This window comes from Triturus cristatus, chromosome 5_2, assembly GCF_964204655.1.
Source record: "Triturus cristatus chromosome 5_2, aTriCri1.1, whole genome shotgun sequence".
Taxonomy (NCBI): domain Eukaryota; kingdom Metazoa; phylum Chordata; class Amphibia; order Caudata; family Salamandridae; genus Triturus; species Triturus cristatus.
The window spans coordinates 223,589,721-223,617,548 of NC_140588.1; the positions used below are offsets into that span (position 1 = coordinate 223,589,721).

At 44.1% G+C, this 27,828-nt stretch overlaps 1 protein-coding gene across 12 annotated transcripts in view; it reads right to left on the reverse strand.

The window, feature by feature from the left end:
- Positions 1–27,828, reverse strand: part of PTPRM (protein tyrosine phosphatase receptor type M) — a 1,478,792-nt gene that overhangs the window by 680,101 nt on the left and 770,863 nt on the right. For all 12 annotated transcript variants that reach the window (XM_085607017.1, XM_085607015.1, XM_085607014.1 and 9 more), the window contains exons 10-11: positions 19,098–19,299; positions 580–682 (exon numbers count right to left, since the gene is read on the reverse strand). In XM_085607017.1, the coding sequence (XP_085463143.1) occupies positions 580–682; positions 19,098–19,299 (305 nt within the window). The remainder of the gene's footprint in view (positions 1–579; positions 683–19,097; positions 19,300–27,828) is intronic.

The following is a 27,828-nucleotide window of genomic DNA, read 5'->3' on the forward strand; positions in this document are numbered from 1 at the left end:
GCATTAAATAACAGGAAGCTTCGTCCCTGCCAGCTGAGAACGCCCTGCAGGGTTGGGGGGCCCCAACGACGAAAAGTAAGAGTTTCTCGTGATATATATATATATATATATATATTCAAAACATTCCTTAACCTCCTGATGCGGCGAAAAGGAACGAGCGAACTCCTCTTAGTGGCAAAAATGGATATTTTTATTTCTCTCTACTGCCTGCCATGACGCGGTTCGGCCGGTACAACGGCCTTGATCACATATGATATATATATATATTTTTTTTAAATTTACTATTATTTACTGGCGGTCAGTTAAATTCCGAAGCAGCAATCAATGGCATTTATCAAGTTCAGCGGTCACTCACGCAGTGCCCCTTGGTTCCTGGTCTTCAAAGGGCAAGCAGCTAAAAACAATGCTAGAAAACTAGCCATTAAAAACCCTTAATTTCCTCTGGCTCTTAAATGTAATTAGAGATGGTACAGACATCTATTCGGAAATTGAATTCAAGGTAGAAAATAATTCCCAGAAAAGGCATTTTGGCAATTAATTAATTAATTACAATTTGATTCGGGTCTTTCTCCGTCGTACCTTACAGGGGCGCCTCTGCTCTGGGCCGGCTTGAGCATGATTGTCACGGTGCTGTCGGTCTGGTTCAAAGGCGTCTCGAGTTCGTATGTTGGCATCAACGGAGCTGCAGAAAGAGACCATGGAACAAAACCGTGATGCTTGGGCATGGTACAGGACAATTAAAATCATGAAGGGCAAACCTTTCAATCAAAGCATCAAAGGACTTTCCTACAGGTACACACACACACACACACACACACACACACAGCCTCCCACACACACACACAGCCTCCCACACACAGAGCCTCCCACACACATATACGCTACAGCCAGGGCTTTAAGAGGGCCGGGTCTCACCAGTGAAGAGCATCGGCAGTTTTTTTATTAAATAGGGCCTCGAAACGGGTCTCTATCGGGCTCTGTTTTGTGCCCTGGCACCAGCGGTCCGTTTTTTGTCCGTTTTCTGTAACAGCAGGCACATTGACGTGCGTGCTCACTTCTCTCTAGTGGAGAAGTTAGCTTTACCGTTGTAACCTTTAAAGATTTCCCTTCTCTTGAAACTCAGGAGCAGCAACATCGTCGTGTTGTCACCAGGGCTTAAAGTGGAAGCTTTTTCAATATTACATATAATAAGCCCTAGTAAATGGTTCCTGAGTACCTAGGGCATAGGGACTGTAGAGGGTCCCCTAGGGGCGCCTCACCTAGGCCATGCAGACTGCCCTGTGACTTCTGGTTAATTTATTTTTTATTTTTTACAAATTAAGCACTGAAATGGAGCAGACTCCATACCCACTTAGTACCACAGTAACATTGCCTACCAACTCAATTTCAACCCCTACACAACAACAGTAAATCAGTGTTTGGCTAAAAATACCCTTCTCATTCACCCACCACAAGTACGCACCCACCCTAAGCCTTATGAAATTGCTCTACAAATGGAGAAACACTCAGACTCGTAAAAACACCTAAATGGCTATGTAACCCAGTTACAACAGTGTCAAATTTCCACTTGCACGTGACTGGTTGAGGAGAGATGCTGGTCCCAGACACCAAGGAGATGAAGAGCGACTGCTAAAACAAAAACATAACACACACCAACACCTGGGTCTTTGAATGATGCCTGCAGCACAGCGCCTAGATACCTCCCGGGTATTAAGTTGCGCTCTACAAATAACGTTTTATTGAAAGTTGGCAAAGGGAGCTCAAATCAAGCGCTTTTCAAAACAATGTGTAACTGACACCAATAGAGAAATACATAACGGTATCGCAGTGAACGAAAATATACTCTTACCCGCACCTCCTACATATCCCTACACTGCTCTCTCCTCCACTATCTCCCTTATTCTACTGCCCCTCTGAGGCACTAAGAAATATTTGTTAATTAGGGAACATTTGTTCTTCGTTAGCACGTTTGTGGAGTTTAATATACCATTAATTCGCAGGATACATCAGCGTGGGCCTTCTGGTAGTGGGGTAAACGTCTCCAACGCAGACCGGGGGCCCCAGTGGCATAACATAAGCCCCCCCCCCCCCCCCCTTAGCAAAAATGCTGGATTGGAGCCAGGGCGTGGAGTCCCCCTCCGTGCACTTTACAGCGCCCCCCCTCGAGTTTTGTTACGCCGCTGCGGAGCCCTACTCAGTTTTGTGGAAGGAAGTAGTCGGTGTTAGTTTTAATAAATTCGGTTTTTCTGGCCAATGACAGCTGTGCCAAAGTGCTTACGTATTCCATCGGTTGCACAGGGGCTCTTTTCCCGGTAAAAACACGCATGTAGTAAGCATACTGCTGGTTGCCTTAACAGCCTGTTATTGTATTTTCAGGTGCGTGGCTTTGCGTACCGATGTGCGTCCTAATGCGCACTATGTAAGGTAGTTTAGCAAAAATACTGAATAATTATACCGCCATCTTTCAATAACTTTAGATCTCCGTAGTATAATTTAAATTTCAGAAAGTTGGCTGCCTCGGATCACAAGAATGAAATGGACACGCTTTTAAAGGAAGTGCACCTTCAAGCTACGCTCGTCAAACATGGCAGCAAGTGTTTACATTTGTGGAAAGCAGAAGATAAAGTTGCCAATCACTTCTCATCAGCATCACACACGCCGAGTGACACAGTATTTGAATTCCGAGGAGCCGGATACTACAAGTCAGACGAATGAAAGAAACCCGGATCGGACTGCAAAAGAAAAGTTTTCACTCACCAATTAAGACTCCTACCAGAAACGCCAATTAACAAATGCGTCCGGACGCCGGAACCCCACCGCCTTTCTCCGAGGCGAAGCAGAAATGCCTCAGAGAAAGGCAGCGGCGGTTTCGGATTCGGGGGCGTGTTTTGCTGTTATCTCCTCTTGCCATTGGCTGGAGGAGATAATTAGACTTTCTGCAAAAAACACGCCCCCCGATCCGAAAAGGACGGGGCCTGATCGGAGTGACGGGACCTCTTCTCCAATGGCTGGCCAGCATTGAAGAGGCCAGCCAATGGAAAACAGGGGAGAAGAGGGGCGGGTTCAAGCCCCTCTTCTCCAAGTCATTAAATCTCGGATCGAGACTGCGCAAGCGCAGCCTTCGAGCCGAGACCTAAAAATGCTGGCTGATTCACTCCAATTCCTGCAATCCATGGTTAAGGTTCTTTTTGATTCCATTATCTCTAGGTTGACGCATGTGGAGAGTATCACCTCCAATTGTCAGGATCTGCTGAGTTCTAATAGATCCACAGCCGCAAAGCAATCCAGGCTTGGAACTAGCAAGGCTTCCACTATGACATTACCTGGTATTTCATACAGTGTGGTTCCCCAACCCACAGTTCAGATGAACACTGGGGTACTAATCTAATGCAATTGCTTGGCAAATCATATTATGCCAACGACTGCTGATAGTAGTAGGGTTTCCCCACCCTCACATGCTATCCATCTCTGCCCAACCTAATAATCAGTATTGTTACACTCTAGCGGCAGGAAAGGTGGGTGGAATTGGGGAGACACTGGATCTGCTCCCTGCAGTTACCACATATGTTGTCATGCTAGCAAATGTGCCTATCCTGCATGGGGCTAAACATGAATCTTGGGAAGCTCTGAGAAACAAATCCCTCAACTGGCTGGGAAGCAAAGCTAACCTAGGAGCCGTCCTTTTTGACAATTTCAAAATGGTCAGAAGGGTTAGATGGGTGGGAAAGGGTAAAAAAACTTCCAGGGGGGACAATGCTGAGTTGATTTTTAAATCCCCTAGTCTAGTGAATACTATTCTTCCCAGACCCAGATCCCTTAAAGTTTCTCCACACCAAGTTTCAGTGCTGCGCTTTCATATTTTTATCAGCCACCTCCCTTTGTTCATGGTCCACACTTTCATTCGTACCCTTGCATCCCAACCACTCATACCCCTTCACATCATTTTGCAGTACCAACCTCAAATTGCTATGAAAGGTTGTCCTCTCTAGCTAGTGTGGACTGATTTTATGTAGAAATAGCATTAGCCCCCACCTCAATCACTGTTGGACTTAGTATCTTAGTAGACACGGTAGCCCTACTCCCTATTTCACCCCACACACTCTCTTAACTTCCCCGTCCCTATTACTGGACAGTTCCGCTCCCTCCCCCCCCTTGTGACATCCTGGGTGGCCATTTCCATTCAACTATTCACACTGACTCACGCACACAATATTTACTATGTAGTACCCTATTATGGAATGTGTCAGGGCTACGTGGGTAGGGTCGATACCTTGAAATGGGTGAATTTTTTCATTAAGTTTCAGATCCTATGTCTACAGGTGACCTGGAGCGTTCTGTTTAATGTATATATATCAGCCACTTAGGCAGTGTTCTAGTAGAAAACTGTGCTGACCTCCCCCAAGTAGACAAACAGCCGATCCGGGCCTTCCTTTAGGCGGACGATGACGTCCTTATGGCTCACACTCCTCTGGCTCTGCGAAGGCTACTCGCCTGTCTTGCAGAATATATGAAGGACTTAGGGCTTTTACTTAACATCAGCAAAACGTTTATAATGAAATGTGGAAGGGGAAATACGAGCAGTCATGATTTCGCGATCAGGGATACCAAAATCAACTTCACCCCTTCCTTTTCCTATTTGGGATTTGTGTTCGATAGACGGTGGTCCTGGAAATAAGCAATTATTACTAGGAACTTCACTTTACGTGGGCCATTAATGTGCTTCAGAAATTTGCAAGCAAATTAGGAAAGAAACCACCTAAGGAAATTATAGCTATTTATAAGGCTTTCTGTCAACTGGCCTGTATGCGGCAGGGGTTTGGAGGTACAGTGAGTGCCAATCCGTTCAAGTGGTAGAAGAAAACAAGTTACTTACCTGTAACTACAGTTATCCAGTATTGGTATCTTTCATAGATTCACATGCCTGAATCATTCCCCGTCGCCGAGGCGGGAGTCCCCGGTAAATAAAAAAGTAGTGCCAAAATGCTAGTAGTAGTAGTAGGCCCAAAGAAAAGGCCAAAAGCCTGTATCTTAGCAGCCTATCTACCTCATTATGCAAAAAGAACCAAGAATTTGGTAACAACCAATCAGACACCAGCACCCTTCTAGGACCCTCTCAGCAGAGCCAGTTCTCCTCAGATTTTCGTAGCACAAGTGGGAAGTGAACGTCCCAAATTATATAGAACTGACTCTACGGGGAGGAGGGTGGGTGCATGTGAATCTATGAAAGATACCAATACTGGATAACTGTAGTTACAGGTAAGTAACTTGTTTTCTTATCCAGTATTGGGGTATCTTTCATAGATTCACATGCCTGAATCAGAATAGCGAGCAGTATACCAAGTATACAGTCGTTTGCGGATGGCGGAAGACTAGTGCTGATACTCCCCAATTGCATCCACAGCTTGTTAACAAGAGTTATAAGAAAAGATCTTAAAATTCAAAATATGCCATCTGGTATAAAGAGAAAAGCATGTTAACATGAAAGCAAATCATCATTGTAACACATTGCATTGTTATATTAAAGATATCAACATCTTACATATTAAAATATGAAAAAAGGGTACCTGAAGGTATCTCAAAGAAACAGATGTCGTAGTACAGCTTGCCCAACTGCTGCATCATCACGATGCGTAGATTGGAGGCAGTAATGTCTGGTAAAAGTGTGGACATTTTTCCACGTCGCAGCACGGCAGATATTTTCTAGAGTCACACCAGCAAACAATGCTGTAGACGCTGCTACTGTCCTCGTGGAATGGGCCTTGGGTTTCCTCAACAGAGGCCTGTGAGCCTTGTCATGGCAGAAAAGTATTGTAGATGCTATCCATCTGGCAATGGTGGATTTTGTAACCGCCTTTCCCAGAGTAGTTTGGCCATAAGCCACGAATAATTGATCGGACTTTCTGAGGTTCTTTGTTTTCAGAAGATAGAATTTAAGACATCTCTTGATATCGAGAGAATGTAAGGCTCGTTCCACTGGGGTGGATGGATTAGGAAAGAAAGTCTTTAACGTCACTGGTTCATTAAGATGAAACTGTGAAGGCACCTTAGGGATAAACGTTGGATTAGTTCGGAGGTGCACGTAGTCTTGAGTGAAGCGTAGAAAAGGTTCCTTTACAGTAAACGCCTGAATTTCACTCACTCTTCGAGCTGATGTTAAAGCCAGAAGTAAAGCAACCTTCCATGTAAGGAATTTTAGGTCAGCCTTATGGATGGGCTCGAATGGATGCTTCATTAACTGCAATAAGACTGTGTTGAGTTCCCATTCCGGTGGCGGAAGTCTGACCGGAGGAAACTCTCGGAATAGTCCTTTCATAAACTGTTTAATTAAAGAGGATGAACAAAGGGAAGGGCCATGAGCACCCCTTCTGAATCTGGAAAGTGCAGCTAAGTGGACCTTGACTGAAGGGAAAGAAAGCCCAGATCTTGCCAGGTGTAACAAGTAAGGAAGGATCTTTTCTGCAGGGTCATCCACCGGGTGCACCTGGTTTGCTTCACACCAGCAGCAAAACCGTTTCCATTTTAGACGGTAAGTTTTTATCGTGCTCTGAGCTCGTGATTTTGTTAATATATCCCTACAGTCCTGAGATATATCCAGGTCCTTAAACTCTAAGAAGTCAGGAGCCATGCGTGTAAATGTAGGGACTGAGGGTCCGGGTGGAGAACCTGACCCTTGTTCCTTGACAGCATTGTGGGCGTCGGGCGAAGACTGATCGGCTGGTCCTGTGATAGCAATAGGAGCTCCTGAAACCAGTATTGGCGTGGCCATCTGGGTGCAATCAAGATGAGACGACAGCCCTCCAACTTCATCTTGCGTATGACTCTCGGTATCAGGGGTATCGGGGGAAAAGCGTAAGCACAAATCCCTGACCATCGCATGGACAGGGCATTCCCCCTTGAGCCCTGTTGAGGGTATCTGCTGGCATAGAAGCGGCATTTCTTGTTCTCCTTCGTGGCGAACAAATCCAGCGGTGGTGTTCCCCAAGCTCTGAATATTCTGAGCACCTGAGCTTGCTCTAGCTCCCATTCGTGGCAATCTGATTGGGATCTGCTGAGCGTGTCCGCTAATGTATTGCAGAGACCTCTGACATGTTCTGCTCTGAGGGTTATGTTGTGGAGTGTGACCCATTCCCACAACTCCTGAGCTTCCGTGGACAAAGTTGCTGATCTTGTTCCTCCTTGTTTGTTCACGTAGAACATGCTGGTGGTATTGTCGGTTCGAATCAGAACCGAAGAACCTGCAATCCTTGGAAGGAAAGCTTGCAGAGACAGAAAAATTGCTCGCAATTCCAGACTGTTGATGTGTTTGTTTTTGTACTCTGGGGACCACTTCCCCTGTATCTGTAAGTCTTGGAGATGACCTCCCCATCCTTCCATGGAAGCATCGGTAGTGAGGACAAAGTCTGGAATTTTCTGAATGAAAGTAAGTCCTTCTGATAAGTTGGGAATATGGGACCACCAACGTAGAGCGCTCTTCATGCCTGAAGTGACTCTGATGATGTCGTCGAAGGAGGCCATCACCTGCTGCCACTGAAGGTGTAACTCCTCCTGCAAGGGTCGCATGCGGAGCCGCGCCAGAGGAACGAGGTGTATTGCAGAGGAGCACATCCCTAGCAGCGACGCGAACATCCGGACAGAAACTGACTTTCTTTTGGAAATTCGGATTGCTAAGTTTTGAAGACGAACCTGCCGTTCGTGAGACAAGAATACCTTGCAGCGGACGGTATCTAACAGCGCGCCCAAAAAAGGAAGGATCTGCCTTGGTTGTAATTGAGATTTGCTCCTGTTGATCGTAAGCCCCAGAGAATGGAACAGACGAAGAGATGTTGTCACGGCAGTCTTGACTGATCTTTCCGAAGGACCCTTTATTAGCCAGTCGTCTAAATACGGAAAGACTTGGATTCCTTGGGAGCGCAACACTGCTGCCACTGGAGCTAGGCACTTCGTAAAGATCCTTGGGGCAGATTTTAACCCAAACGGGAGCACCTTGAACTGGTAATGGGCGCCAGCCACTGTGAAGCGAAGATACTTGCGATGCTTCAGATGTATTGGGATGTGAAAGTAAGCGTCTTCCATATCTAAGGAAGCTAGAAAATCTCCCTCGTTGAGGCAACCTAGAATTTCCGCCAGAGTGACCATGCGAAATCCCTGCTTCTTGAGGAATCTGTTCAGATTGCGAAGGTCTAAGATTGGGCGCCACTCCCCTGATTTCTTCTTGATGAGAAAAAAGCGGGAATAGAAACCTGTCCCCTTTTGAAGTGCAGGAACCTTCTCGATTGCGTTCTTGAGGAGCATTGTTAAAGCTTCTTTGAATAGTAAGTGAAGACGAGGGGGAGGGGGTCCCTTGGGTGGTTTGTTGGGTGGTTTGGTGACAAACTCTAAGGTATGACCGTTGTGAACCAGGTCCAGAACCCACTGGTCCGACGTAATTTCTTGCCACCTGGTCGCAAAAGTTGAAATTTTTGCACCCACAGGGAGGGGAAAAGGAGTGAAAGGCGCCCTGCAGAAATCATTGCTTCCGTGAGGTGTCTCTTCCCTGATTCTGCGATCTTTTTCGTCCGCCTTGACGAGAGAAACCAGATGTATTGGTCTGTCTGTAGGAAGACTGATATGATTGCCGATACTGAGGCTGGTACCTATTTTGTTGGGTATGATAACTTCCTCTGGAAGAAAATCCACGGCCCCTTGCTCCTCTGAAGGTACCTCTTTTGTATTGCAAGGAGCCCAACGATCTTGCAGTATCAGTATCCGTTTTAATTGCTTGGAGTGCATCATCTATGTGTTTTCCAAACAATGATTCGCCATCATAGGCCATGTCCAATATTTTTGTCTGGACCTCTGGTCTGAACGTGGTAGCTTTCAGCCAACCCTGGCGCCTAAGAACCGCAGCCCCAGCCAACTGGCGAAAGTTAGTATTCGCAATATCCAGTGCGCAGTCGATAGTCTCTGAGGCTGCACGCTCACCCTCCAACAAAACCTTTCGAGCATCTTGCCTGTTATCCTCTGGGATGAGGTCGATAAAGCTTGCCATTTCTGACCACATCTGGCGGTCATAACGCCCAATTATCGCTAGGGAGTTGGCTGCCCTGATGGAAGCAGCTGCCATAGTTGAAAATTGTTTCCCAATTAGATCCAGTCGGCGTCCTTCCCTATCCGGTGGTGTAGTGACCGGTGCTGCCGGATTCTTAGACTTTTGTTGGGCAGCCTGAGATATAACCGAGTCTGGACGCGGTTGACCAGTGAGACAAGAGGGACTGTCGGCTGGAGCACGGTATTTTTTGTCAATCCGTGGAAGCACCGCTGGTACTGATGCCGGGTTTTTCATGATTTTAACCCCTTCTTTCCAAATATAGTCAATGATGGGGATAGCTCTCGTAACCTTCCTTGACTCCTCCTTAAAATCATGCAGAAAACAGTCAGACTGCTCAATGGTAACCGGCAAGCTGAACCTGGTCGCAGCTCGCTGCATAAGGTTATGGAACCCCCCTATATCTTCTGGAGGCGAATCAGATGGTAGAGGGGTAGGTGGCGAAGGCATAGGGATTATATATGAATCCCAAGGGTCTGCTGGGTCTGGCAACTCGCCCTCTTCGTATTCCTCCTCCGAGGTTGTATCCTGATGCGGGTCCTGTGGAGGATCAGGCAGTTGAGGCATTGGGGCTGGACCCTCAGGCAGAGGCAATGGGTCCGGCTGCGGCGCAGTCTGTGGAACCTGTGGAACGTTTGGCTGCGGTGGAAAACGCTGCTTATAATCTGCAAGCATGGCTTGTAGGTCTTGTATCAAAGTAGGAGGCAGATGTGACATCTCATTCCTACGAGGTTGTGTGTAGCAGGGTCTATGATGCGGAACGATTATGTCTTCCTGATAGTAATGCCCTTGATAATCCTCATCCTCATCGTCCTCCTGACATTTGATGTGCAGTTCCGAAGGATGGCGAGCAACCCCAAAGGGCCCTTCGTCCTCGTCGTCCACATAATCATCATCGTCACACTGCACATAAGTTTCCAGGAGATGCGAGGGAGTAAGCGGTGAAATGTCCTGCCTTTGAAAAGACTTTAGTTGAAAAGTCCTGGTGGAAACTGGAGTAGAGATCATCGTCGACGAGGTCGTCGTCGACGGGACTGTGGTAGACGGGATCGTCGACGGGATCGTCGACGGTATCGTAGATGGTGCTATCGTCGTCGACTGGCTCACCGTCGACGGAGCAGTCGTCGACAGGCTCGACGTCGATGGAGCCGTCGTCGATAGGCTCGACATCGATGGAATCTTCGTCGACGAGCCCTTCGTCGACGGGCTCGACGTCGACGGGGTCTTCGTCGATGGAATCTTCGTCGACGAGCTCTTCGCCGACGGGCTCGACGTCGACGAGCTCTTCGTCGACGGGATCTTCGTCGACGATGGAATCTTCGTCGACGAGCTCGACGTCGACAGGCTTTTTAATGGCGGAATCGTCGACGGCGGTACTGCTGACTTCGTCGACGAGGACTTCGTCGACGACCCCTCGACGGTGGGCTTCTTTGAGAGGATAGTAATCTTCGTAGACATAATAGGAGAGGTAAGCGCCGTCGTCGTGAATGTTTGCGTCAATGAAGAAGCAGACGAGGTGACAGAAACTGAAGATTGAGAGTAAGCCAAAGATTTTGAAAGGCTTTTACTCACAGTTTGCTTGACTGTAGATTCCTGAGGAGAGTGCGCATCAGAAGTAGAATGATGCGATTTCTGACGCTTCTTCCCTTCGCTGGAAGAGCTGTCCTGCGATCTAGCTCTCTTGCTAGAAGTAGAGGCTTTGTCATCCTCCTCAGCCGAAGAGGATTTAAGCCACAAAAGCACTCTCGCCTCCCTATCCCTGAGAGTTTTTGTAGGGAAGGTGCGGCAAATCTTGCAATCTTTTGCCTCATGTTTAGGGTAGAGGCAGTAGATGCAGTCTACATGTTGATCATCAACATGGACTCTTTTCTTGGTGCAGGTCCTGCAGGACTTAAATAAAGCCTTCTTGTCTGACATGCTGAAGCAAGTTGAAAGAAAACTGAGAGGCACTAAGGGAGACTCCCTTCCACACGACGTGCGGTGAAAATCTGAGGAGAACTGGCTCTGCTGAGAGGGTTCTAGAAGGGTGCTGGTGTCTGATTGGTTGTTACCAAATTCTTGGTTCTTTTTGCATAATGAGGTAGATAGGCTGCTAAGATACAGGCTTTTGGCCTTTTCTTTGGGCCTACTACTACTACTAGCATTTTGGCACTACTTTTTTATTTACCGGGGACTCCCGCCTCGGCGACGGGGAATGATTCAGGCATGTGAATCTATGAAAGATACCCCAATACTGGATAAGACTCCTTTTTCAGGAATCTTTCATCGGTCCCTCAGAGTTGCCCTACAGTAATTTGCCACTCTGAACCGGGCACACCTTTTATATCAGATGCTGCTAGATCACAACCACTCTTACTCTGGCATAAGATTTTTACCTCAGAAGAGACTAAACTCAATCAGGAGATTATTAGAGATTGCCTTAATTCATCTCTCCTTTCAAATCTCCTGGCTGAACTATATTAAAACATGTGCTCTAATCTAGGGCATCCAGAATACTTTAACTCTCACAACACACTGCTTCAAATTAGTAGAAAAGATCTCAAACAAGCCTGTCTCCCTTTGTTTGAGGACATCAGACTGACCTCTGAACTTGTTAAACCCAGTGTCCTCCAGAATCAACTGATGATATTCAAACGTATCTAGTATTTGTACAGAATGCTAAACATAGATTATTTTTCTCACTAGATTTAGGTTAAATATATTTCATCGATTAATAACGTACCCGTCTGTTAATTAATGGTCACTGTCCCTCATTAAATGTCCTTGTGACAGTGTGTCGGATCCGAGTATAATGCATATAGTGCTATTTTGTAAATATTTTAAGACCCAGAGGACGAGATTTCTTTTAATCTGGCTACGTGAGCATTGATTTGCACAATGTCCTGCTTATCTGTTTTTACAGTCACTGTCCACCCCCTGCTTTTCTGTATCATGGCATCCTATTTATTGTCAGTTTTTTAACCAGAGGAAGTCTTTGTATTTTTGTAAAGACCCAGTTAGTATATGAACTGATGTATTTATGACTCTGTTTGCATCTGTCTAGATTTATTATACATTTTTATAAAATGTTTTTAACGAAACTGACTTTTTCTTATTCCTTTTATCAAGTAAATGTTATTATATTTTGTGTTCCTGCTTTTATGAATGTATCATACAATGCGAATAAAGCTCAATTTGGATTTTTTTGATTTTAAAGACACTTCAATTAGGTAAGGTTAATGAGCTGTTGAAGAAGCCTACATTGGTCTACCTGACCTTTTGTCAGAGTGTGGTAGACTGTTTACAGTTGTGTCTGGTTAAATGTCTTGGTGGGTTTGGGTTAGGTTGGTTAGTGGTGGTTAAGGATCTGTATTTGTGCATTCATCCCTCGGATCTTACCTTATTGGGTACGTCTAGGATTAAATACCTTAAACAAGCTGACAGAGGCAATGCGAAGTCTGGTCTCAGGAAGAGACTTTCTTTGGATTGCTTGATGCTACTGAAATGCAGACACTGACGTGGATCTTCATTGTCCCAATGGAGTAAATGTTTGGTACATATTTGATTAATTCTGCCTGATTTAATCAAGCGCCATAACTGGAGATTAGGGGGGCGGGGATGGGGGATGGGTTTGAGGTGGGAAGGATACAAATAGGCAGTGGGAAACAGATTTGGGTATCATTTCTGTAAAGAATGATTTAAAACAAAGATGTCACCAAGGGACATGGCCTGCACAGAGAATGGGACAGAAGCCAAGACTGAGTCTTGTGAGAAGCTAATAAGCAAGCAAATATATGTGCGAGTAATGAATCCCAAGAAACAAAGAAGGACCAACTGAAGAGAGATGAAAAAGGCATGGCAATTGATTCTTCAGAGATATCAGTGATGATTAGGATAGACAGTATGGTCGACTGGTCTATAGTAGTAGACACTGATGAAAAGTCAGGGAGTATGGTGCTAGATGAGGTGATTTTGCTGGGCTGTAATAAATGAAGTGGTCACATGCAGATAGGAACGTTATGTGCAATGTGGAGCATAGAAGACTGATTGACAAAGAGGACTGAGCAAGATCCACAAGGTGCGAAAGAGGGAAACATGTTTGAATAAAAGACACTCAGGTTTTGAGACTAAAGGCAGGTGGAATGGGATAGAGAGCTAAAATGGCAGGAAAAGGGAGACTGTTTTAGCAAAGGCAAGACTACTGGCAACTAAATGCAACGTAAGAGCTTGAGTTGAGAAAGTAATTAAAGAGTCATGTCAGGTGATGCAAGAGACAGGCTTAAGAGTTTGGGGGCTGAATGGGTTAGGCGGTGCACTGGCTGGGTTAGCAGTTTTATGGACATGGATTAATTCAGTCTGAGATGTAATCTGGATGAAAGATCATTCAGTGACATTGGTGGGGGTGCAGGGAAGAGATGTTACCAATGAGGGTTGTTCTGATATTCTGAGATCGCAATTGAGAAGTAGGGGGCAAAGTCTGTTGCAGAGAGGGAAGATCAATGGATGGATAACTGTGGTGGTGAGAGAAGGCTGCTGATACCGCAGGTGAGGTATTGCAAAACAGGTGAGAATGCAAAAATAATGGGGAGATTGGGTCCTAAAACTGACAATATTTTGCAAGTTCTAGTGCTGATTTAAGGTCGCCCACTGCCATTTTATAGGCCTACAGTTCTAAAGAGTCTGGGTTTTGCATATATACAAATAGGTGGGGATGTGTTAGTTTACATTGAGTAGGAGACAGGAGTGATAAAGGGCTGTGGAAGCTGGTTGCTGTGTGAAGGTGCTTATAGGACAGTGTATCAAATGCCATTCTTAAAGCATAATTGAATTCAGAAAAGATGTGGTGTTGATCAGACATGCAAGATCTTCATGGTTTTGATTGAGGATACAGGCACAGGTTTTTGGTGGTTTCTCCACTTAGTAGCTGGATTCATTGTCTTGGAAGCTTGAAAGGTCAAGGAGGTAGCTGACAAGGATGGCACCATTGGTAGACGTAAGAATCAAGTCTACGGTATTATCAGGTGTGTGTGAAAGGTGTGGTGAGTGATGTGAAGTGAGAAATCGGATGTCTTTGTTGATTACTTTTTTAGGTTGAGGTCCCCAAGAATCATGAGAGAGATTGTAGCCAAGAGTGATTTAACCATGGGATCAAAGTCTCCAAAACAGGAGTCAATAGACCCAAACAGGTCATAAATTATTACAATGTACACATTCAAAGACGCGCTAGATGTGGTGTATTAGAATGCACATTTTGAGATATGGCTGGCAGTGTATGGTAGGTATGGTCATGAGAGCTTTATTAAGAAATAGGCCCAGGCCTCTTCTAATTACAGTTTTGCGTGCAACAGAATCTGGTTAGTTCTTTGTAAGGGATACTGGCATGATGCCATCTGTAGGGTCAATCCATGTCTCAGTAACGACTATGAACACAGACACTGATATAATAAGTTTAACTGTTGGCAGATTAAGCGCTCCAGTGCCAGAATCAGATAAGAGCTGTTTCACTTTAAACAACGGGGTGAATGATGCGAGTTGTGGAACACTTTCAAAAGGTCTGGTGTACTCCCTGTAGATATTTGGGTATGCAATCCGGTTGACATTTTGTGAGTCTCTTACATGCCCATATCCTAGGAGAGTAAACACCAATACCCAATCCTTGCAATGGAGAAGGTGCGATCATAAAGTCACTGGTCAAGCAATGTGCTGGAAGCCACAGTGGCATCAGCTTCAAAATGTTTATTTATCCGCACTGGACGAAAACAAATAAAATAAGACATCCAGCTAATGGTCCACCTCCTACAGGTACACTCTATTAATTACACAGTTAAGTTCTTCTTTAACCCACGCATGTTCAAAGGAGCATGAATTAGTTATTGTAAGTTTCATTGAACTTCCTGGCTGTTTCGGCCTTCCATTTTCATGAAGTCTCGCGTGACCCACGTTTGAGAAGACAGTTCTGTAAAGCTGTCACTGTTGGCTACCCAAGTCAGAGAATGTATAGTACTTGCTCTTGGTTGCTAGAATGTATGGTACTTGCTCTTGGTTGCTAGAATGTATGGTACTTGCTCTTGGTTGCTAGAATGTATGGTACTTGCACTTAGAATGTATGGTACTTGCTCTTGGTTGCTAGAATGTATGGTACTTGCTATTGGTTGCTAGACTGTACGGTACTTGCTCTTGGTTGCTAGAATGTATGGTACTTGCTCTTGGTTGCTAGAATGTATGGTACTTGCTCTTAGAATGAATGGTACTTGCTCTTGGTTGCTAGAATGTATGGTACTTGCTCTTGGTTGCTGGGATGTATGGTACTTGCTCTTGGTTGCTAGAATGTATGGTACTTGCACTCAGAATGTATGGTACTTGCTCTTGGTTGCTGGGATGTATGGTACTTGCTCTTGGTTGCTGGGATGTATGGTACTTGCACTCAGAATGTATGGTACTTGCTCTTGGTTGCTAGAATGTATGGTACTTGCTCTTGGTTGCTAGGATGTATGGTACTTGCTCTTGGTTGCTAGACTGTATGGTACTTGCTCTTGGTTGCTAGACTGTATGGTACTTGCTCTTAGAATGAATGGTACTTGCTCTTGGTTGCTAGAACGTATGGTACTTGCTTTTGGTTGCTAGAATGTATGGTTCTGGCTCTTGGTTGCTACAATGTATGGTACTTGCTTTTGGTTGCTGTGTATCAAGTATTTGAAGTAGCAAGTCCCAACGAACGGCACTTTAGACTAAGCCACCCTTTACGGCTATGGGAAACACCATGCCAGCAACATAGCCCAGTGGGATGTATGGTACTTGCTCTTGGTTGCTGGGATGTATGGTACTTGCACTCAGAATGTATGGTACTTGCTCTTGGTTGCTAGAATGCATGGTACTTGCTCTTGGTTGCTAGGATGTATGGTACTTGCTCTTGGTTGCTAGACTGTATGGTACTTGCTCTTGGTTGCTAGACTGTATGGTACTTGCTCTTGGATGCTAGACTGTATGGTACTTGCTCTTGGTTGCTAGATTGTATGGTACTTGCTCTTAGAATGTATGGTACTTGCTCTTGGTTGCTCGAATGTATGGTACTTGCTCTTGGTTGCTAGAATGTATGTTACTTGCTCTTGGTTGCTGGGATGTATGGTACTTGCTCTTGGTGGCTAGAATGTATGGTACTTGCTATTGGTTGCTAGAATGTATGGTACTTGCTCTTGGTTGCTAGAACGTATGGTACTTGCTTTTGGTTGCTAGAATGTATGGTTCTGGCTCTTGGTTGCTACAATGTATGGTACTTGCTCTTGGTTGCTGTGTATCAAGTATTTGAAGTAGCAAGTCCCAACGAACGGCACTTTAGACTAAGCCACCCTTTACGGCTGTGGGAAACACCATGCCAGCAACATAGCCCAGTGGGATGTATGGTACTTGCTCTTGGTTGCTGGGATGTATGGTACTTGCACTCAGAATGTATGGTACTTGCTCTTGGTTGCTAGAATGTATGGTACTTGCTCTTGGTTGCTAGGATGTATGGTACTTGCTCTTGGTTGCTAGAATGTATGGTACTTGCTCTTGGTTGCTAGAATGTATGGTACTTGCACTTAGAATGTATGGTACTTGCTCTTGGTTGCTAGAATGTATGGTACTTGCTATTGGTTGTTAGACTGTACGGTACTTGCTCTTGGTTGCTAGAATGTATGGTACTTGCTCTTGGTTGCTAGAATGTATGGTACTTGCTCTTAGAATGAATGGTACTTGCTCTTGGTTGCTAGAATGTATGGTACTTGCTCTTGGTTGCTGGGATGTATGGTACTTGCTCTTGGTTGCTAGAATGTATGGTACTTGCACTCAGAATGTATGGTACTTGCTCTTGGTTGCTGGGATGTATGGTACTTGCTCTTGGTTGCTGGGATGTATGGTACTTGCACTCAGAATGTATGGTACTTGCTCTTGGTTGCTAGAATGTATGGTACTTGCTCTTGGTTGCTAGGATGTATGGTACTTGCTCTTGGTTGCTAGACTGTATGGTACTTGCTCTTGGTTGCTAGACTGTATGGTACTTGCTCTTAGAATGAATGGTACTTGCTCTTGGTTGCTAGAACGTATGGTACTTGCTTTTGGTTGCTAGAATGTATGGTTCTGGCTCTTGGTTGCTACAATGTATGGTACTTGCTCTTGGTTGCTGTGTATCAAGTATTTGAAGTAGCAAGTCCCAACGAACGGCACTTTAGACTAAGCCACCCTTTACGGCTATGGGAAACACCATGCCAGCAACATAGCCCAGTGGGATGTATGGTACTTGCTCTTGGTTGCTGGGATGTATGGTACTTGCACTCAGAATGTATGGTACTTGCTCTTGGTTGCTAGAATGTATGGTACTTGCTCTTGGTTGCTAGGATGTATGGTACTTGCTCTTGGTTGCTAGACTGTATGGTACTTGCTCTTGGTTGCTAGACTGTATGGTACTTGCTCTTGGATGCTAGACTGTATGGTACTTGCTCTTGGTTGCTAGATTGTATGGTACTTGCTCTTAGAATGTATGGTACTTGCTCTTGGTTGCTCGAATGTATGGTACTTGCTCTTGGTTGCTAGAATGTATGTTACTTGCTCTTGGTTGCTGGGATGTATGGTACTTGCTCTTGGTGGCTAGAATGTATGGTACTTGCTCTTGGTTGCTAGAATGTATGGTACTTGCTCTTGGTTGCTAGAACGTATGGTACTTGCTTTTGGTTGCTAGAATGTATGGTTCTGGCTCTTGGTTGCTACAATGTATGGTACTTGCTCTTGGTTGCTGTGTATCAAGTATTTGAAGTAGCAAGTCCCAACGAACGGCACTTTAGACTAAGCCACCCTTTACGGCTGTGGGAAACACCATGCCAGCAACATAGCCCAGTGGGATGTATGGTACTTGCTCTTGGTTGCTGGGATGTATGGTACTTGCACTCAGAATGTATGGTACTTGCTCTTGGTTGCTAGAATGTATGGTACTTGCTCTTGGTTGCTAGGATGTATGGTACTTGCTCTTGGTTGCTAGACTGTATGGTACTTGCTCTTGGTTGCTAGACTGTATGGTACTTGCTCTTGGATGCTAGACTGTATGGTACTTGCTCTTGGTTGCTAGAATGTATGGTACTTGCTCTTAGAATGTATGGTACTTGCTCTTGGTTGCTCGAATGTATGGTACTTGCTCTTGGTTGCTAGAATGTATGTTACTTGCTCTTGGTTGCTGGGATGTATGGTACTTGCTCTTGGTGGCTAGAATGTATGGTACTTGCTCTTAGAATGTATGGTACTTGCTCTTGCTTGCTCGAATGTATGGTACTTGCTCTTGGTTGCTAGAATGTATGGTACTTGCTCTTGGTTGCTGGGATATATGGTACTTGCTCTTGGTGGCTAGAATGTATGGTACTTGCTCTTAGAATGTATGGTACTTGCTCTTGGTTGCTCGAATGTATAGTACTTGCTCTTGGTTGCTAGAATGTATGGTACTTGCTCTTGGTTGCTCGAATGTATAGTACTTGCTCTTGGTTGCTAGAATGTATGGTACTTGCTATTGGTTGCTAGAATGTATGGTACTTGCTCTTGGTTGCTAGAACGTATGGTACTTGCTTTTGGTTGCTAGAATGTATGGTTCTGGCTCTTGGTTGCTACAATGTATGGTACTTGCTCTTGGTTGCTGTGTATCAAGTATTTGAAGTAGCAAGTCCCAACGAACGGCACTTTAGACTAAGCCACCCTTTACGGCTGTGGGAAACACCATGCCAGCAACATAGCCCAGTGAGTTAAGCATTCGATGCAGAGAAGGGTATGATCTGCAGGAACGACCACATATGATTTTTCTCCTTCCAAGGCGGATACTTTGAGTACTCACTCTTAAACTGAGTCAGGATAATATCAACTATTTATTGCATTTAGAAACTGCAAAAACGGTGGCATTCAATGATATATATAGCAAAACAAGTTAGTGGTATAGAAAGGAGAAAGTAAAGGAAGCGAATTAAGAGGTGCACAAAGAAACTGCAATAAAGAAAGGTGTTCATGCGGGCTGATACAGTACCTGAGATTTTAGTGGTGAACTGACTTGTGACAGCCGGCCCGAAGCCCTTTGCCGTGCTGGCTTTTATTGTGAAGGAGTACGTGGTGCCGGGGTACAGTCCAAAGAAGAGGTGGTGCGTTTCATTGCCAAGCTTCAAAACCCTTCCGCTTTGATTGGAAAGATCTCTCTCCGTATCAAAGCAGCTGACTTCCTTGTAGGAGATCTGAAAAAGAAGCAGACGCCGGTGAAACATCGCGAGCAGATGGCAGAGATAGCGCCGCTATCCAGTAAACCCCCCTGATGTATGCTGTGTCAGACATTTTACGATAAGCTGCCTTACTCTTTCATGCACTTCAAATCCCGCATCCAAGGCTGAGACTCGGCCAAAACTGCTATGAGTTATTACTGTTATCGATAGGCGGACTTGAGCCAGGTAGATTACTGCTGTAAAAGCCGGGCCATGGCTTAAGTTAATACCCTGGAGTTGTTGGTTTTCTGAATGTCATTTTTCAAGTCACTTTGCCGTAGGCTCTAAACAAGAAACACAGAAGGAAAAAATAGACATGATGGACAGTTCCTAATTTTTATCGGCCAGCCCATAATAAGGCCTTGGCTTGAGCAGGCTTAACTTGGGCTGATAAGAGAAGCTCTTCTGCCAAGCTTCCCTTGGGGATGAAAAACCATTTACGGTTCTACTGATACGCGGCTGTATCTGGCTGTACGCAGGACTGTTGAGCAGGTTTCCACACAAATGAAACTTTTTCACCTGGCAAAGGCCTACTGACAACAGTCACAAAGAGCAAACGAGCCAACTGCATTCATGTCATATTAGGTACAAAATGTCGAAGCACATGGGCTTCCATTTAGCATGTCCATCAATCTGAATCGAAGTACGGGTTACAGAAAGGTACATTTCTGAACAAACCCCACCAGGATCATAGATGACCCACACTCAGCCCACCTCCGACTGAGCCTGTAGCGGTCACCTGCAGAGTACATTAAAAGCACCCTTGTCTGCAAGATAATGACACCGCAGCATCAGCAGACTAAGAAGGGGCTTAGAGGACAGGACCGAACAGCTTCCCTCTGCTTGCACATAGGAGGAGGTCTTGTAGCCAGAGGATAAGAATGGAAATCCAGAGGCACTGTGGGGATCCCACCTTAGACACGGACTGCACAGCACGCGCGGCCCGTGCAGGTAAAAGAGTTGTGGGGCAGGGTGGGGGAGTCGACATATGACTATGAGGGGGCACCTAAAAAAGAAAACCATGGTTTTCTTTTTTCTTATTTAAGTTTCCCTCGTCGTATATAGACTTTCCCGCCCCCCCCCCCTTACCCCACCGCTCTTACCTGCACGGGCCACGCCTGCTGCACAGCACAGATTCTTGATTACCTTTTGCACTCAATGGTCAACTATGAGATATCTCTGTGTATGGGATGGACTCCAACTGAATTTCTCAAGGACTCCCCGTACAAATGTGCTGCTCTGAGGGTGGGAGTAAAGCTTCAAAGTGCTGAAGGATGCATAGGCCGTCTCTGCCGTCCTTTGGTCCTCCACCGGTGCTTATTAAGTGGTAAAAATAACAAACTTCTATAGGTAAGTCACCGGACGTTCGAAGGCTTGCCTGATGTCTCTCTGTCTGCGGTTAGTGAGCCAAGGCATTACCGTCATCCTGACAACTACGCACACTGCAAGGCTGAGCGGAAATGTATTGGGTGAGATATACCAGGGCTATTAGTGGCCAGTACCTATAATGTCTCAGGAAATAAGGTCCTTTATTGCTTTTTATATGCTCATTCAGTAGAATCTCATTTTCCTCTATCTGAATTCTTCATTTGTTGTCAGGAAAAGGCTGTGGTCAAGTGGTTAGTTTTTTTTTCTTAGAAACGCAAATATCTGTCTTCTTGCCTCAAATTCAGTACTGGACCAAAAACTATCAGCTTGCGGGAAACTAAATGTAATCTCTTACAGCTAACTTGCAAACAAGCAGAACTAAATGTACACTCTGCTATCTAGTACAAAGTCTATTATCGTCCTCCTCCCCTTCCTATTCTTGCTCCTAATGGTCCTTCTCAACAGTGCACAAAAGACTATGGATCTCAACCGTTTGACTTCCGTGGACCCCCCTGGAATCACTACTGGAAGCCAGGTACAGAAGTCCAAGCAATTTCTAGGACTTAACCCTGAAAACAATACACAAATATACAGAAACAAGCATAAATCAAATAAATACGCAAATTACAAAATATTTTATTTAGTTCACACAGAAAAAAAAAGCTAAAAAAAAATGAAATTTCAGTTTTAATGGGAAGGTTGGAGCTTATCAAAATTTGGTTTATTTCTCAAAGGAGAGGCTAGCATATCACATTGTTTTTTTTTTATTCCTAATGAAGGCTTTTTGTAGGTGTATACCAGTGCTTCAATTAAGGCCCCAAATGACCATACTAGATTCTGTTTAATGTACTTGTTCTGGTCTCTCGAATCAAGCAAAAAGTACCGACTTAATTTTTAGCCATCAGTTTAAAATTTCTTCACATTTACAGAGCTTTTCAACATTTCCGGTTTATCTTTTGCTTTTTTATGTACATATATTTTATTATATATTGTAATCAAGGGGAGGGAAAGAGAAGCTGTGGTCCATCCGGCTTCCAATGGTTAGTTTTAAATCAGGGGGGAGAGAGAGAGAATGGACCACTTGTCCTGTGTTGCCAGGGTCTTTTCGGTGGTATCCGTCATAAAAAGACCCTCAAACATCTACACAGGCCGATGGCGGTATATTTTCATTCTCCGCCTGTTGTGTACTGTTTCAACGTCATCATTGGGTCATTTTTTTGTAAAGTGCTGACCTCCACCTGGAGGAAGACCCACTGGTACTGACAGTAGTGGTCAGAAATAATTGTGGTGAAGTGCTCGTGATAATGTGAGAAAAAAAATTTCTGTTTAAAATCCCTATGACACTTTTAACCTCAATGATTTATTAGGGAGGCAGTGAAATGGGAGATAAAAGAGAGGTGTCGTGCGTTTAGAATGAGTTACTTATCATACGCACTTGTAACTGGTCAACATGTTTCAGCCCTCTGTATATTCTCGGGGCTTTCGTCAGGACCGAATTTAGAAGTGCGCAGCCTTTTGCGTTCTGCGCGGAGTGGTGTACTCACCGCTCTGGATTCAAAGAGGTCAGACCAGTAGTATCTGTACCTAAGGGAAAGAAAGAAAAGTTGGCGGCTGCAGTTGTCCACAAAAACCTATGCATTCAAAAGTTTCAGGAAGGAGACTGCTGGAACAGTGTTACTCAGTTTTCCATATTGGGAGTGAGTATGGCGCACTATTGTGCGTTTAAATAGGGTTTTAATTCTACAAGAATGGTTGTCAAAGGGCGGTTAGATTCAAACTTACAGAAGTATATAACGCGTTATGTTGGTTTGGCGTCTGGGAAATGTGAGGTAAGGTTAGGTACTCTACTTAAAGGCTCAACTACGGGCAGTTATTCTGTTATAAGCAAATTGCATGCATTAATAATGAAAACAATGTCCCAAAAATATGCGCGTTTGTAGCTGATTCTTAATGCTTTTTGAAAGTCTCTTACGGGCTGTTGTGCTGTATGGATGTACACATATACCCGTATTTTATTCAGTTGGAAGTATTCAGACTAGAGAGTCAATCGGTGTGATATCCCGAATTCGCGCGTTTTTCGCTACTTCCTAAGTGCTATTTGTAAAGCCGGTCGTGTAGGCCGGGATGTTCAGAAAAGATCATTTATGCTCGTTTAACTTACAGCGTTAGGGCGACTCAGATAAGCAAATCCTATTTCGGGTGAAATAGTAGTATTTTACAAAACCAAGGTGTTATTAAACATTGTAACAGAGCGGGCAAAGAGATGCACACCAGAAACAGACATACACGTTGAGTGCGGCTTTTACCTTGTGAGCGTTTAGTTAAATAGCTTCATGGAGTCACCGGCGGGCCTCTGAATGCTGATTCCATTCTGAGGAGGAAAAGTAAACATTACTGTGTCTTACTTGAGAACCTGGATACCGACGGCGGGGTCTGTCCCAAGGTTCGCATCGTGTCTCTCACCAGTTGCTTCACAGTGAATAACTTGTGCTGGCTCTCACAGCAGTGCTCCGAGTGACGCGGGGGCCGGTCTCGGTTCATTTGCAGTCCCGGTAATGGTTAAAAGAGAAAAAGGACTATGGAGGAGTTGGTTGGCATAGTCGGTTGGCATACTACCGTAGTCATTAGAAAAAAGACTGTTGGCATTGTTAGTTGGTCTCACAGAGGCTAGAGAATTTTGAATTAAATATTTAAAGTTCAGTTCTTAAAGCAGATTCAGTGGGTGAGGAGTGTAGGTTTAGAAAGACAATTACTTTCTATTAGCCATTTGGTGATTATTTTCTGAGTCTCAGAATAGTCTGTTATAAGAATGGTTACAACAGGAGCCACGGGAGAAAATGTCATAGAGCTAGACAGTTCTAACCGTCGTGTTCACAACTAATAGTCAAATGAACTAATCCTGTAAGTAGAGAGTCTCAGGTATGTTGTTGCGCATCTTCTATTTTTACGGGGATAGATTAAATTTGTCAAACCTTTATGGTGATTTAAATAACGTGAAACACAGTCCCAAGGACCAATATCGGTGGTTATAATTAGGAGCCAATGGGGGGTTTATTGTAGAACTATAGAGTTCTAACTGTCATTCTGAGAAAAAGGGAACATGACGTTCACGTCAAACATTTGTCTGTAGATCTTCAGGGTATCATGGTTCATGATAGGGCATGCCACGGGATATTATCGTTCATACCTCCTGTGTCTGTGTGGAGGCGATAAATCCAACGTTGTTCTTTTTCTAAAAGAATCTTCTCTGTGTTGTACGACTTTGTTTGTAGGCTCTCAAGAATTACCCATCTCAGATAGTCAGGATCGTGATTGTGTTCAATGTAGTGTTTGCTCATTTTAGTTGTAATTCGTTTGCAAGTTACATTGCTCCTGTGTTCACAGATTCGGATCTTAACTTTTCGGCATGTCATCCCAATATACTTAAGGCCACATGGACATACAATCATGTAGATTACATGTGAGGTGTTACAGTTCGTGTGGTGGCGTAGCGTCCAAGTGAGATTAGGTAGAAGTTGTAGTATCTTCGTTGTCTTTGTGAGTTTACACACTGAGCACGAACCACAAGGGTAATGTCCTACTATTGGGTTGAGGTTCCAGAGTGTTGTTAAGGTTCCATCATTTATAGTGGCTGTAGGTCTTGTGTGTACAAGGATGTCCTTAATATTTCGTGTTCGTTTATTGGCAAAACGTGGTTTAGGCCAGTGTAAGTTGTTGGATGTTAGGATTCTCCAGTTTCTGTTTATTATTTTCTTTACAGTGTTGGTTGATGTACAGTAGGTTGTAACACATGTTAACAAATCTGCTGGTTCCTCTCGTGGGATGGATTCAAGTAAACTTTCTCTAGGCTGATTCCTTGCTCTTTTTTGGCACTTCTTGATTATCTTCATAGGGTAGTTCCTGAGTTCTAGTCTCTGTTCTAGAGCTCGTGCTTGAGTCTTATAGTCTGTCAGATTACTGCAGTTCCGTTTTAGTCGTAAAAACTGGCTGTAGGGTAGATTTTCTCTCAATGGTCGAGGGTGGAAGCTGTTGTACGATAAGATGCTGTTTCTTGCTGTTGGTTTATAGAAGGTTTTGGTCTGCAAAGTGTTGTTTTCAGAGAAAATAGTGACATCTAGGAAATCTATTTTCTTGTCATCTGATAAATGTGTGAATTTGAGGCACTCATCTCTCGTGTTTATCCAGGTGAGGAAGTCTCCTAGTGCTTCTTCGGTGTCTTCCCAGATCATTAGAATATCATCAATGTATCTGCGCCAGAATTTCATCCGAGTCAGAAATGGATTGATGGGGTTCTGTATCCATTGTTGTTCAAAGGTGCTCACGTATAGTCCCGCCACACTTGGCGCGAATGTACTGCCCATCCAAGTTTCGTGACGCTGGGCGAAGAGGGTGCCATCATATTCAAAAAAAAATTCAGTGAGGGCATCCTACAGCATTCCAATACAAAGTGTCTTGGGGTTCTGTGTTGCCAATCTTGGGAGAAAAGAATGTCCTCTAGGGTCTCTAGAGTTTTTTGTTGTGGTAGACTTGTATAGAGACTCTCCACATCAAGTCCTACCAAGAGCATTGTCTGGTCGTTATATGTTAGATCTACTAGCATGTTCAGGAGATCTCTGGTATCTTTTAGATAGGTAGGTGTTTTCTGTACTATAGGTCTCAGGAATTGGTCTGCAAATTGTGACAAAGGTTCAAGTACAGAACCAATCCCTGAGACTATGGGACGTCCTGGTGGTGGTGATTTGTTTTTGTGGATTTTTGGTAGTGAATAAAAATATGGTGTTCTTGGAGATTTAGTTCTGAGAAATTCCACTTCATGTTTTGAGATCCACTGGTTGATCTCGGCCTCCTCCACCATAAGTTCAATAGTCCTCTGTAGTCTCTTGGTTGGGTCTACAGTTAATTTCTGGTAGAACTTGGTGTCTGAAACTAGTGACAAGCATTGGTTGTTGTATCCTTGCTTGCTCAAAAGAACAATGGCTCCCCCTTTATCTGCTGGTTTTATTGCAAGATTTTCATTCTGACGTAGTTCCTTCAATGCTTCCTTTTCTTGTCGTGTGGTATTTACAAAGGGTCTTTTTGTTGGTTTTATGTTGTCTATCTCTTTCATGATTGCCTGTTCAAAGGTTTGTATCTCCACGGGGACCATTTGAGTAGGTGGGCAGAAAGTCGACTTAGGTCTGAGGTTTGTGTCACTATCTTGACTGTAATTCTCTTTATCCATAAAGAATGCTTTTAATTTGATCTTCCTGCAGAATTCAGACAGTTCACACTTAAGTTTGAAGATATCTGTTGTTGGTGTAGGGACGAAACCTAGTCCTTTATTTAGAACTTGTTCTTGATCTACTGTGAGAATAGTATCGGTAAGATTAACTACCAATGATTCATTGAACTGGTCCCCGGTTGTTCCTTTGTCATACTTCGTGTGTGTACTTGTCTTTCTTGTTCGTTCCATGTTACTCCTTTTCTCCTTCCTCTCTGAATGTTTTGGCCTCTCCCTAAAAAAGGTGGCTGTTGTAAATTCATTGGTGGTCCCATGGTGTTTGGGCTCTGGAAGTAAGGATTCATCCAGCCCTGGAAATTTGGTACATAAGGTTGAAAATGGGGTTGTAGTTGATCATAATATCTTGGTATTTGCCAGTTGTTAGTTCACCTTCTTTGATTGCGTCTAAATTGTCCTCTGCCTCTTCTGGGGTTAGAACCTTCATCACTACTCCAGTCAGAGTTATTACCAGAGCTTTCCCCTGTGGTTTCTTCATCTTCTTGATGGTCTGGTATGACATAGTCTGCTCTCGCATAGGGGTGCATTTTCTCCATTGAAAATTTCTTTAAATCTTTGGATTTTATTTTGGGTAATGTACTCTTTTGTCTCATTCATTTCTTTGTTTATCTCTTCCAAGCGTTTCTTATATACGGAGATCTGGACCGTTGTTTTGAGATTAGCTTCGCTGACTTGAATCTTTATCGTCAAAGCTTCTACTAATCTAGTTGCTGTTTTTATAATGAGTACTAAATAATCTCGAGTACACTTCCAGGATATGAACGTCATGTTCCCTTTTTCTCAGAATGACAGTTAGAACTCTATAGTTCTACAATAAACCCCCCATTGGCTCCTAATTATAACCACCGATATTGGTCCTTGGGACTGTGTTTCACGTTATTTAAATCACCATAAAGGTTTGACAAATTTAATCTATCCCCGTAAAAATAGAAGATGCGCAACAACATAACTGAGACTCTCTACTTACAGGATTAGTTCATTTGACTATTAGTTGTGAACACGACGGTTAGAACTGTCTAGCTCTATGACATTTTCTCCCGTGGCTCCTGTTGTAACCACTTATAACAGACTATTCTGAGACTCAGAAAATAATCACCAAATGGCTAATAGACAGTAATTGTCTTTCTAAACCTACACTCCTCACCCACTGAATCTGCTTTAACAACTGAACTTTAAATATTTAATTCAAAATTCTCTAGCCTCTGTGAGACCAACTAACAATGCCAAGAGTCTTTTTTCTAAGGGTAGTATGGCAACCGACTATGCCAACCAACTCCTCCATAGTCCTTTTTCTCTTTTAACCATTACCGGGACTGCAAATGAACCGAGACCGGCCCCCGCGTCACTCGGAGCACTGCTGTGAGAGCCAGCACAAGTTATTCACTGTGAAGCAACTGGTGAGAGACACGATGCGATCCTTGGGACAGACCCCGCCGTCGGTATCCAGGTTCTCAAGTAAGACACAGTAATGTTTACTTTTCCTCCTCAGAATGGAATCAGCATTCAGAGGCCCGCCGGTGACTCCATGAAGCTATTTAACTAAACGCTCAGAAGGTAAAAGCCGCACTCAACGTGTATGTCTGTTTCTGGTGTGCATCTCTTTGCCCGCTCTGTTACAATGTTTAATAACACCTTGGTTTTGTAAAATACTACTATTTCACCCGAAATAGGATTTGCTTATCTGAGTAGCCCTAAACTGTAAGTTAAACGAGCATAAATGATCTTTTCTAAACATCCCGGCCTACAAGACCGGCTTTACAAATAGCACTTAGGAAGTAGCGAAGGCGCGAATTCGGGATATCACACCGATTGACTCTCTAGTCTGAATACTTCCAACTGAATAAAATACGGGTATATGT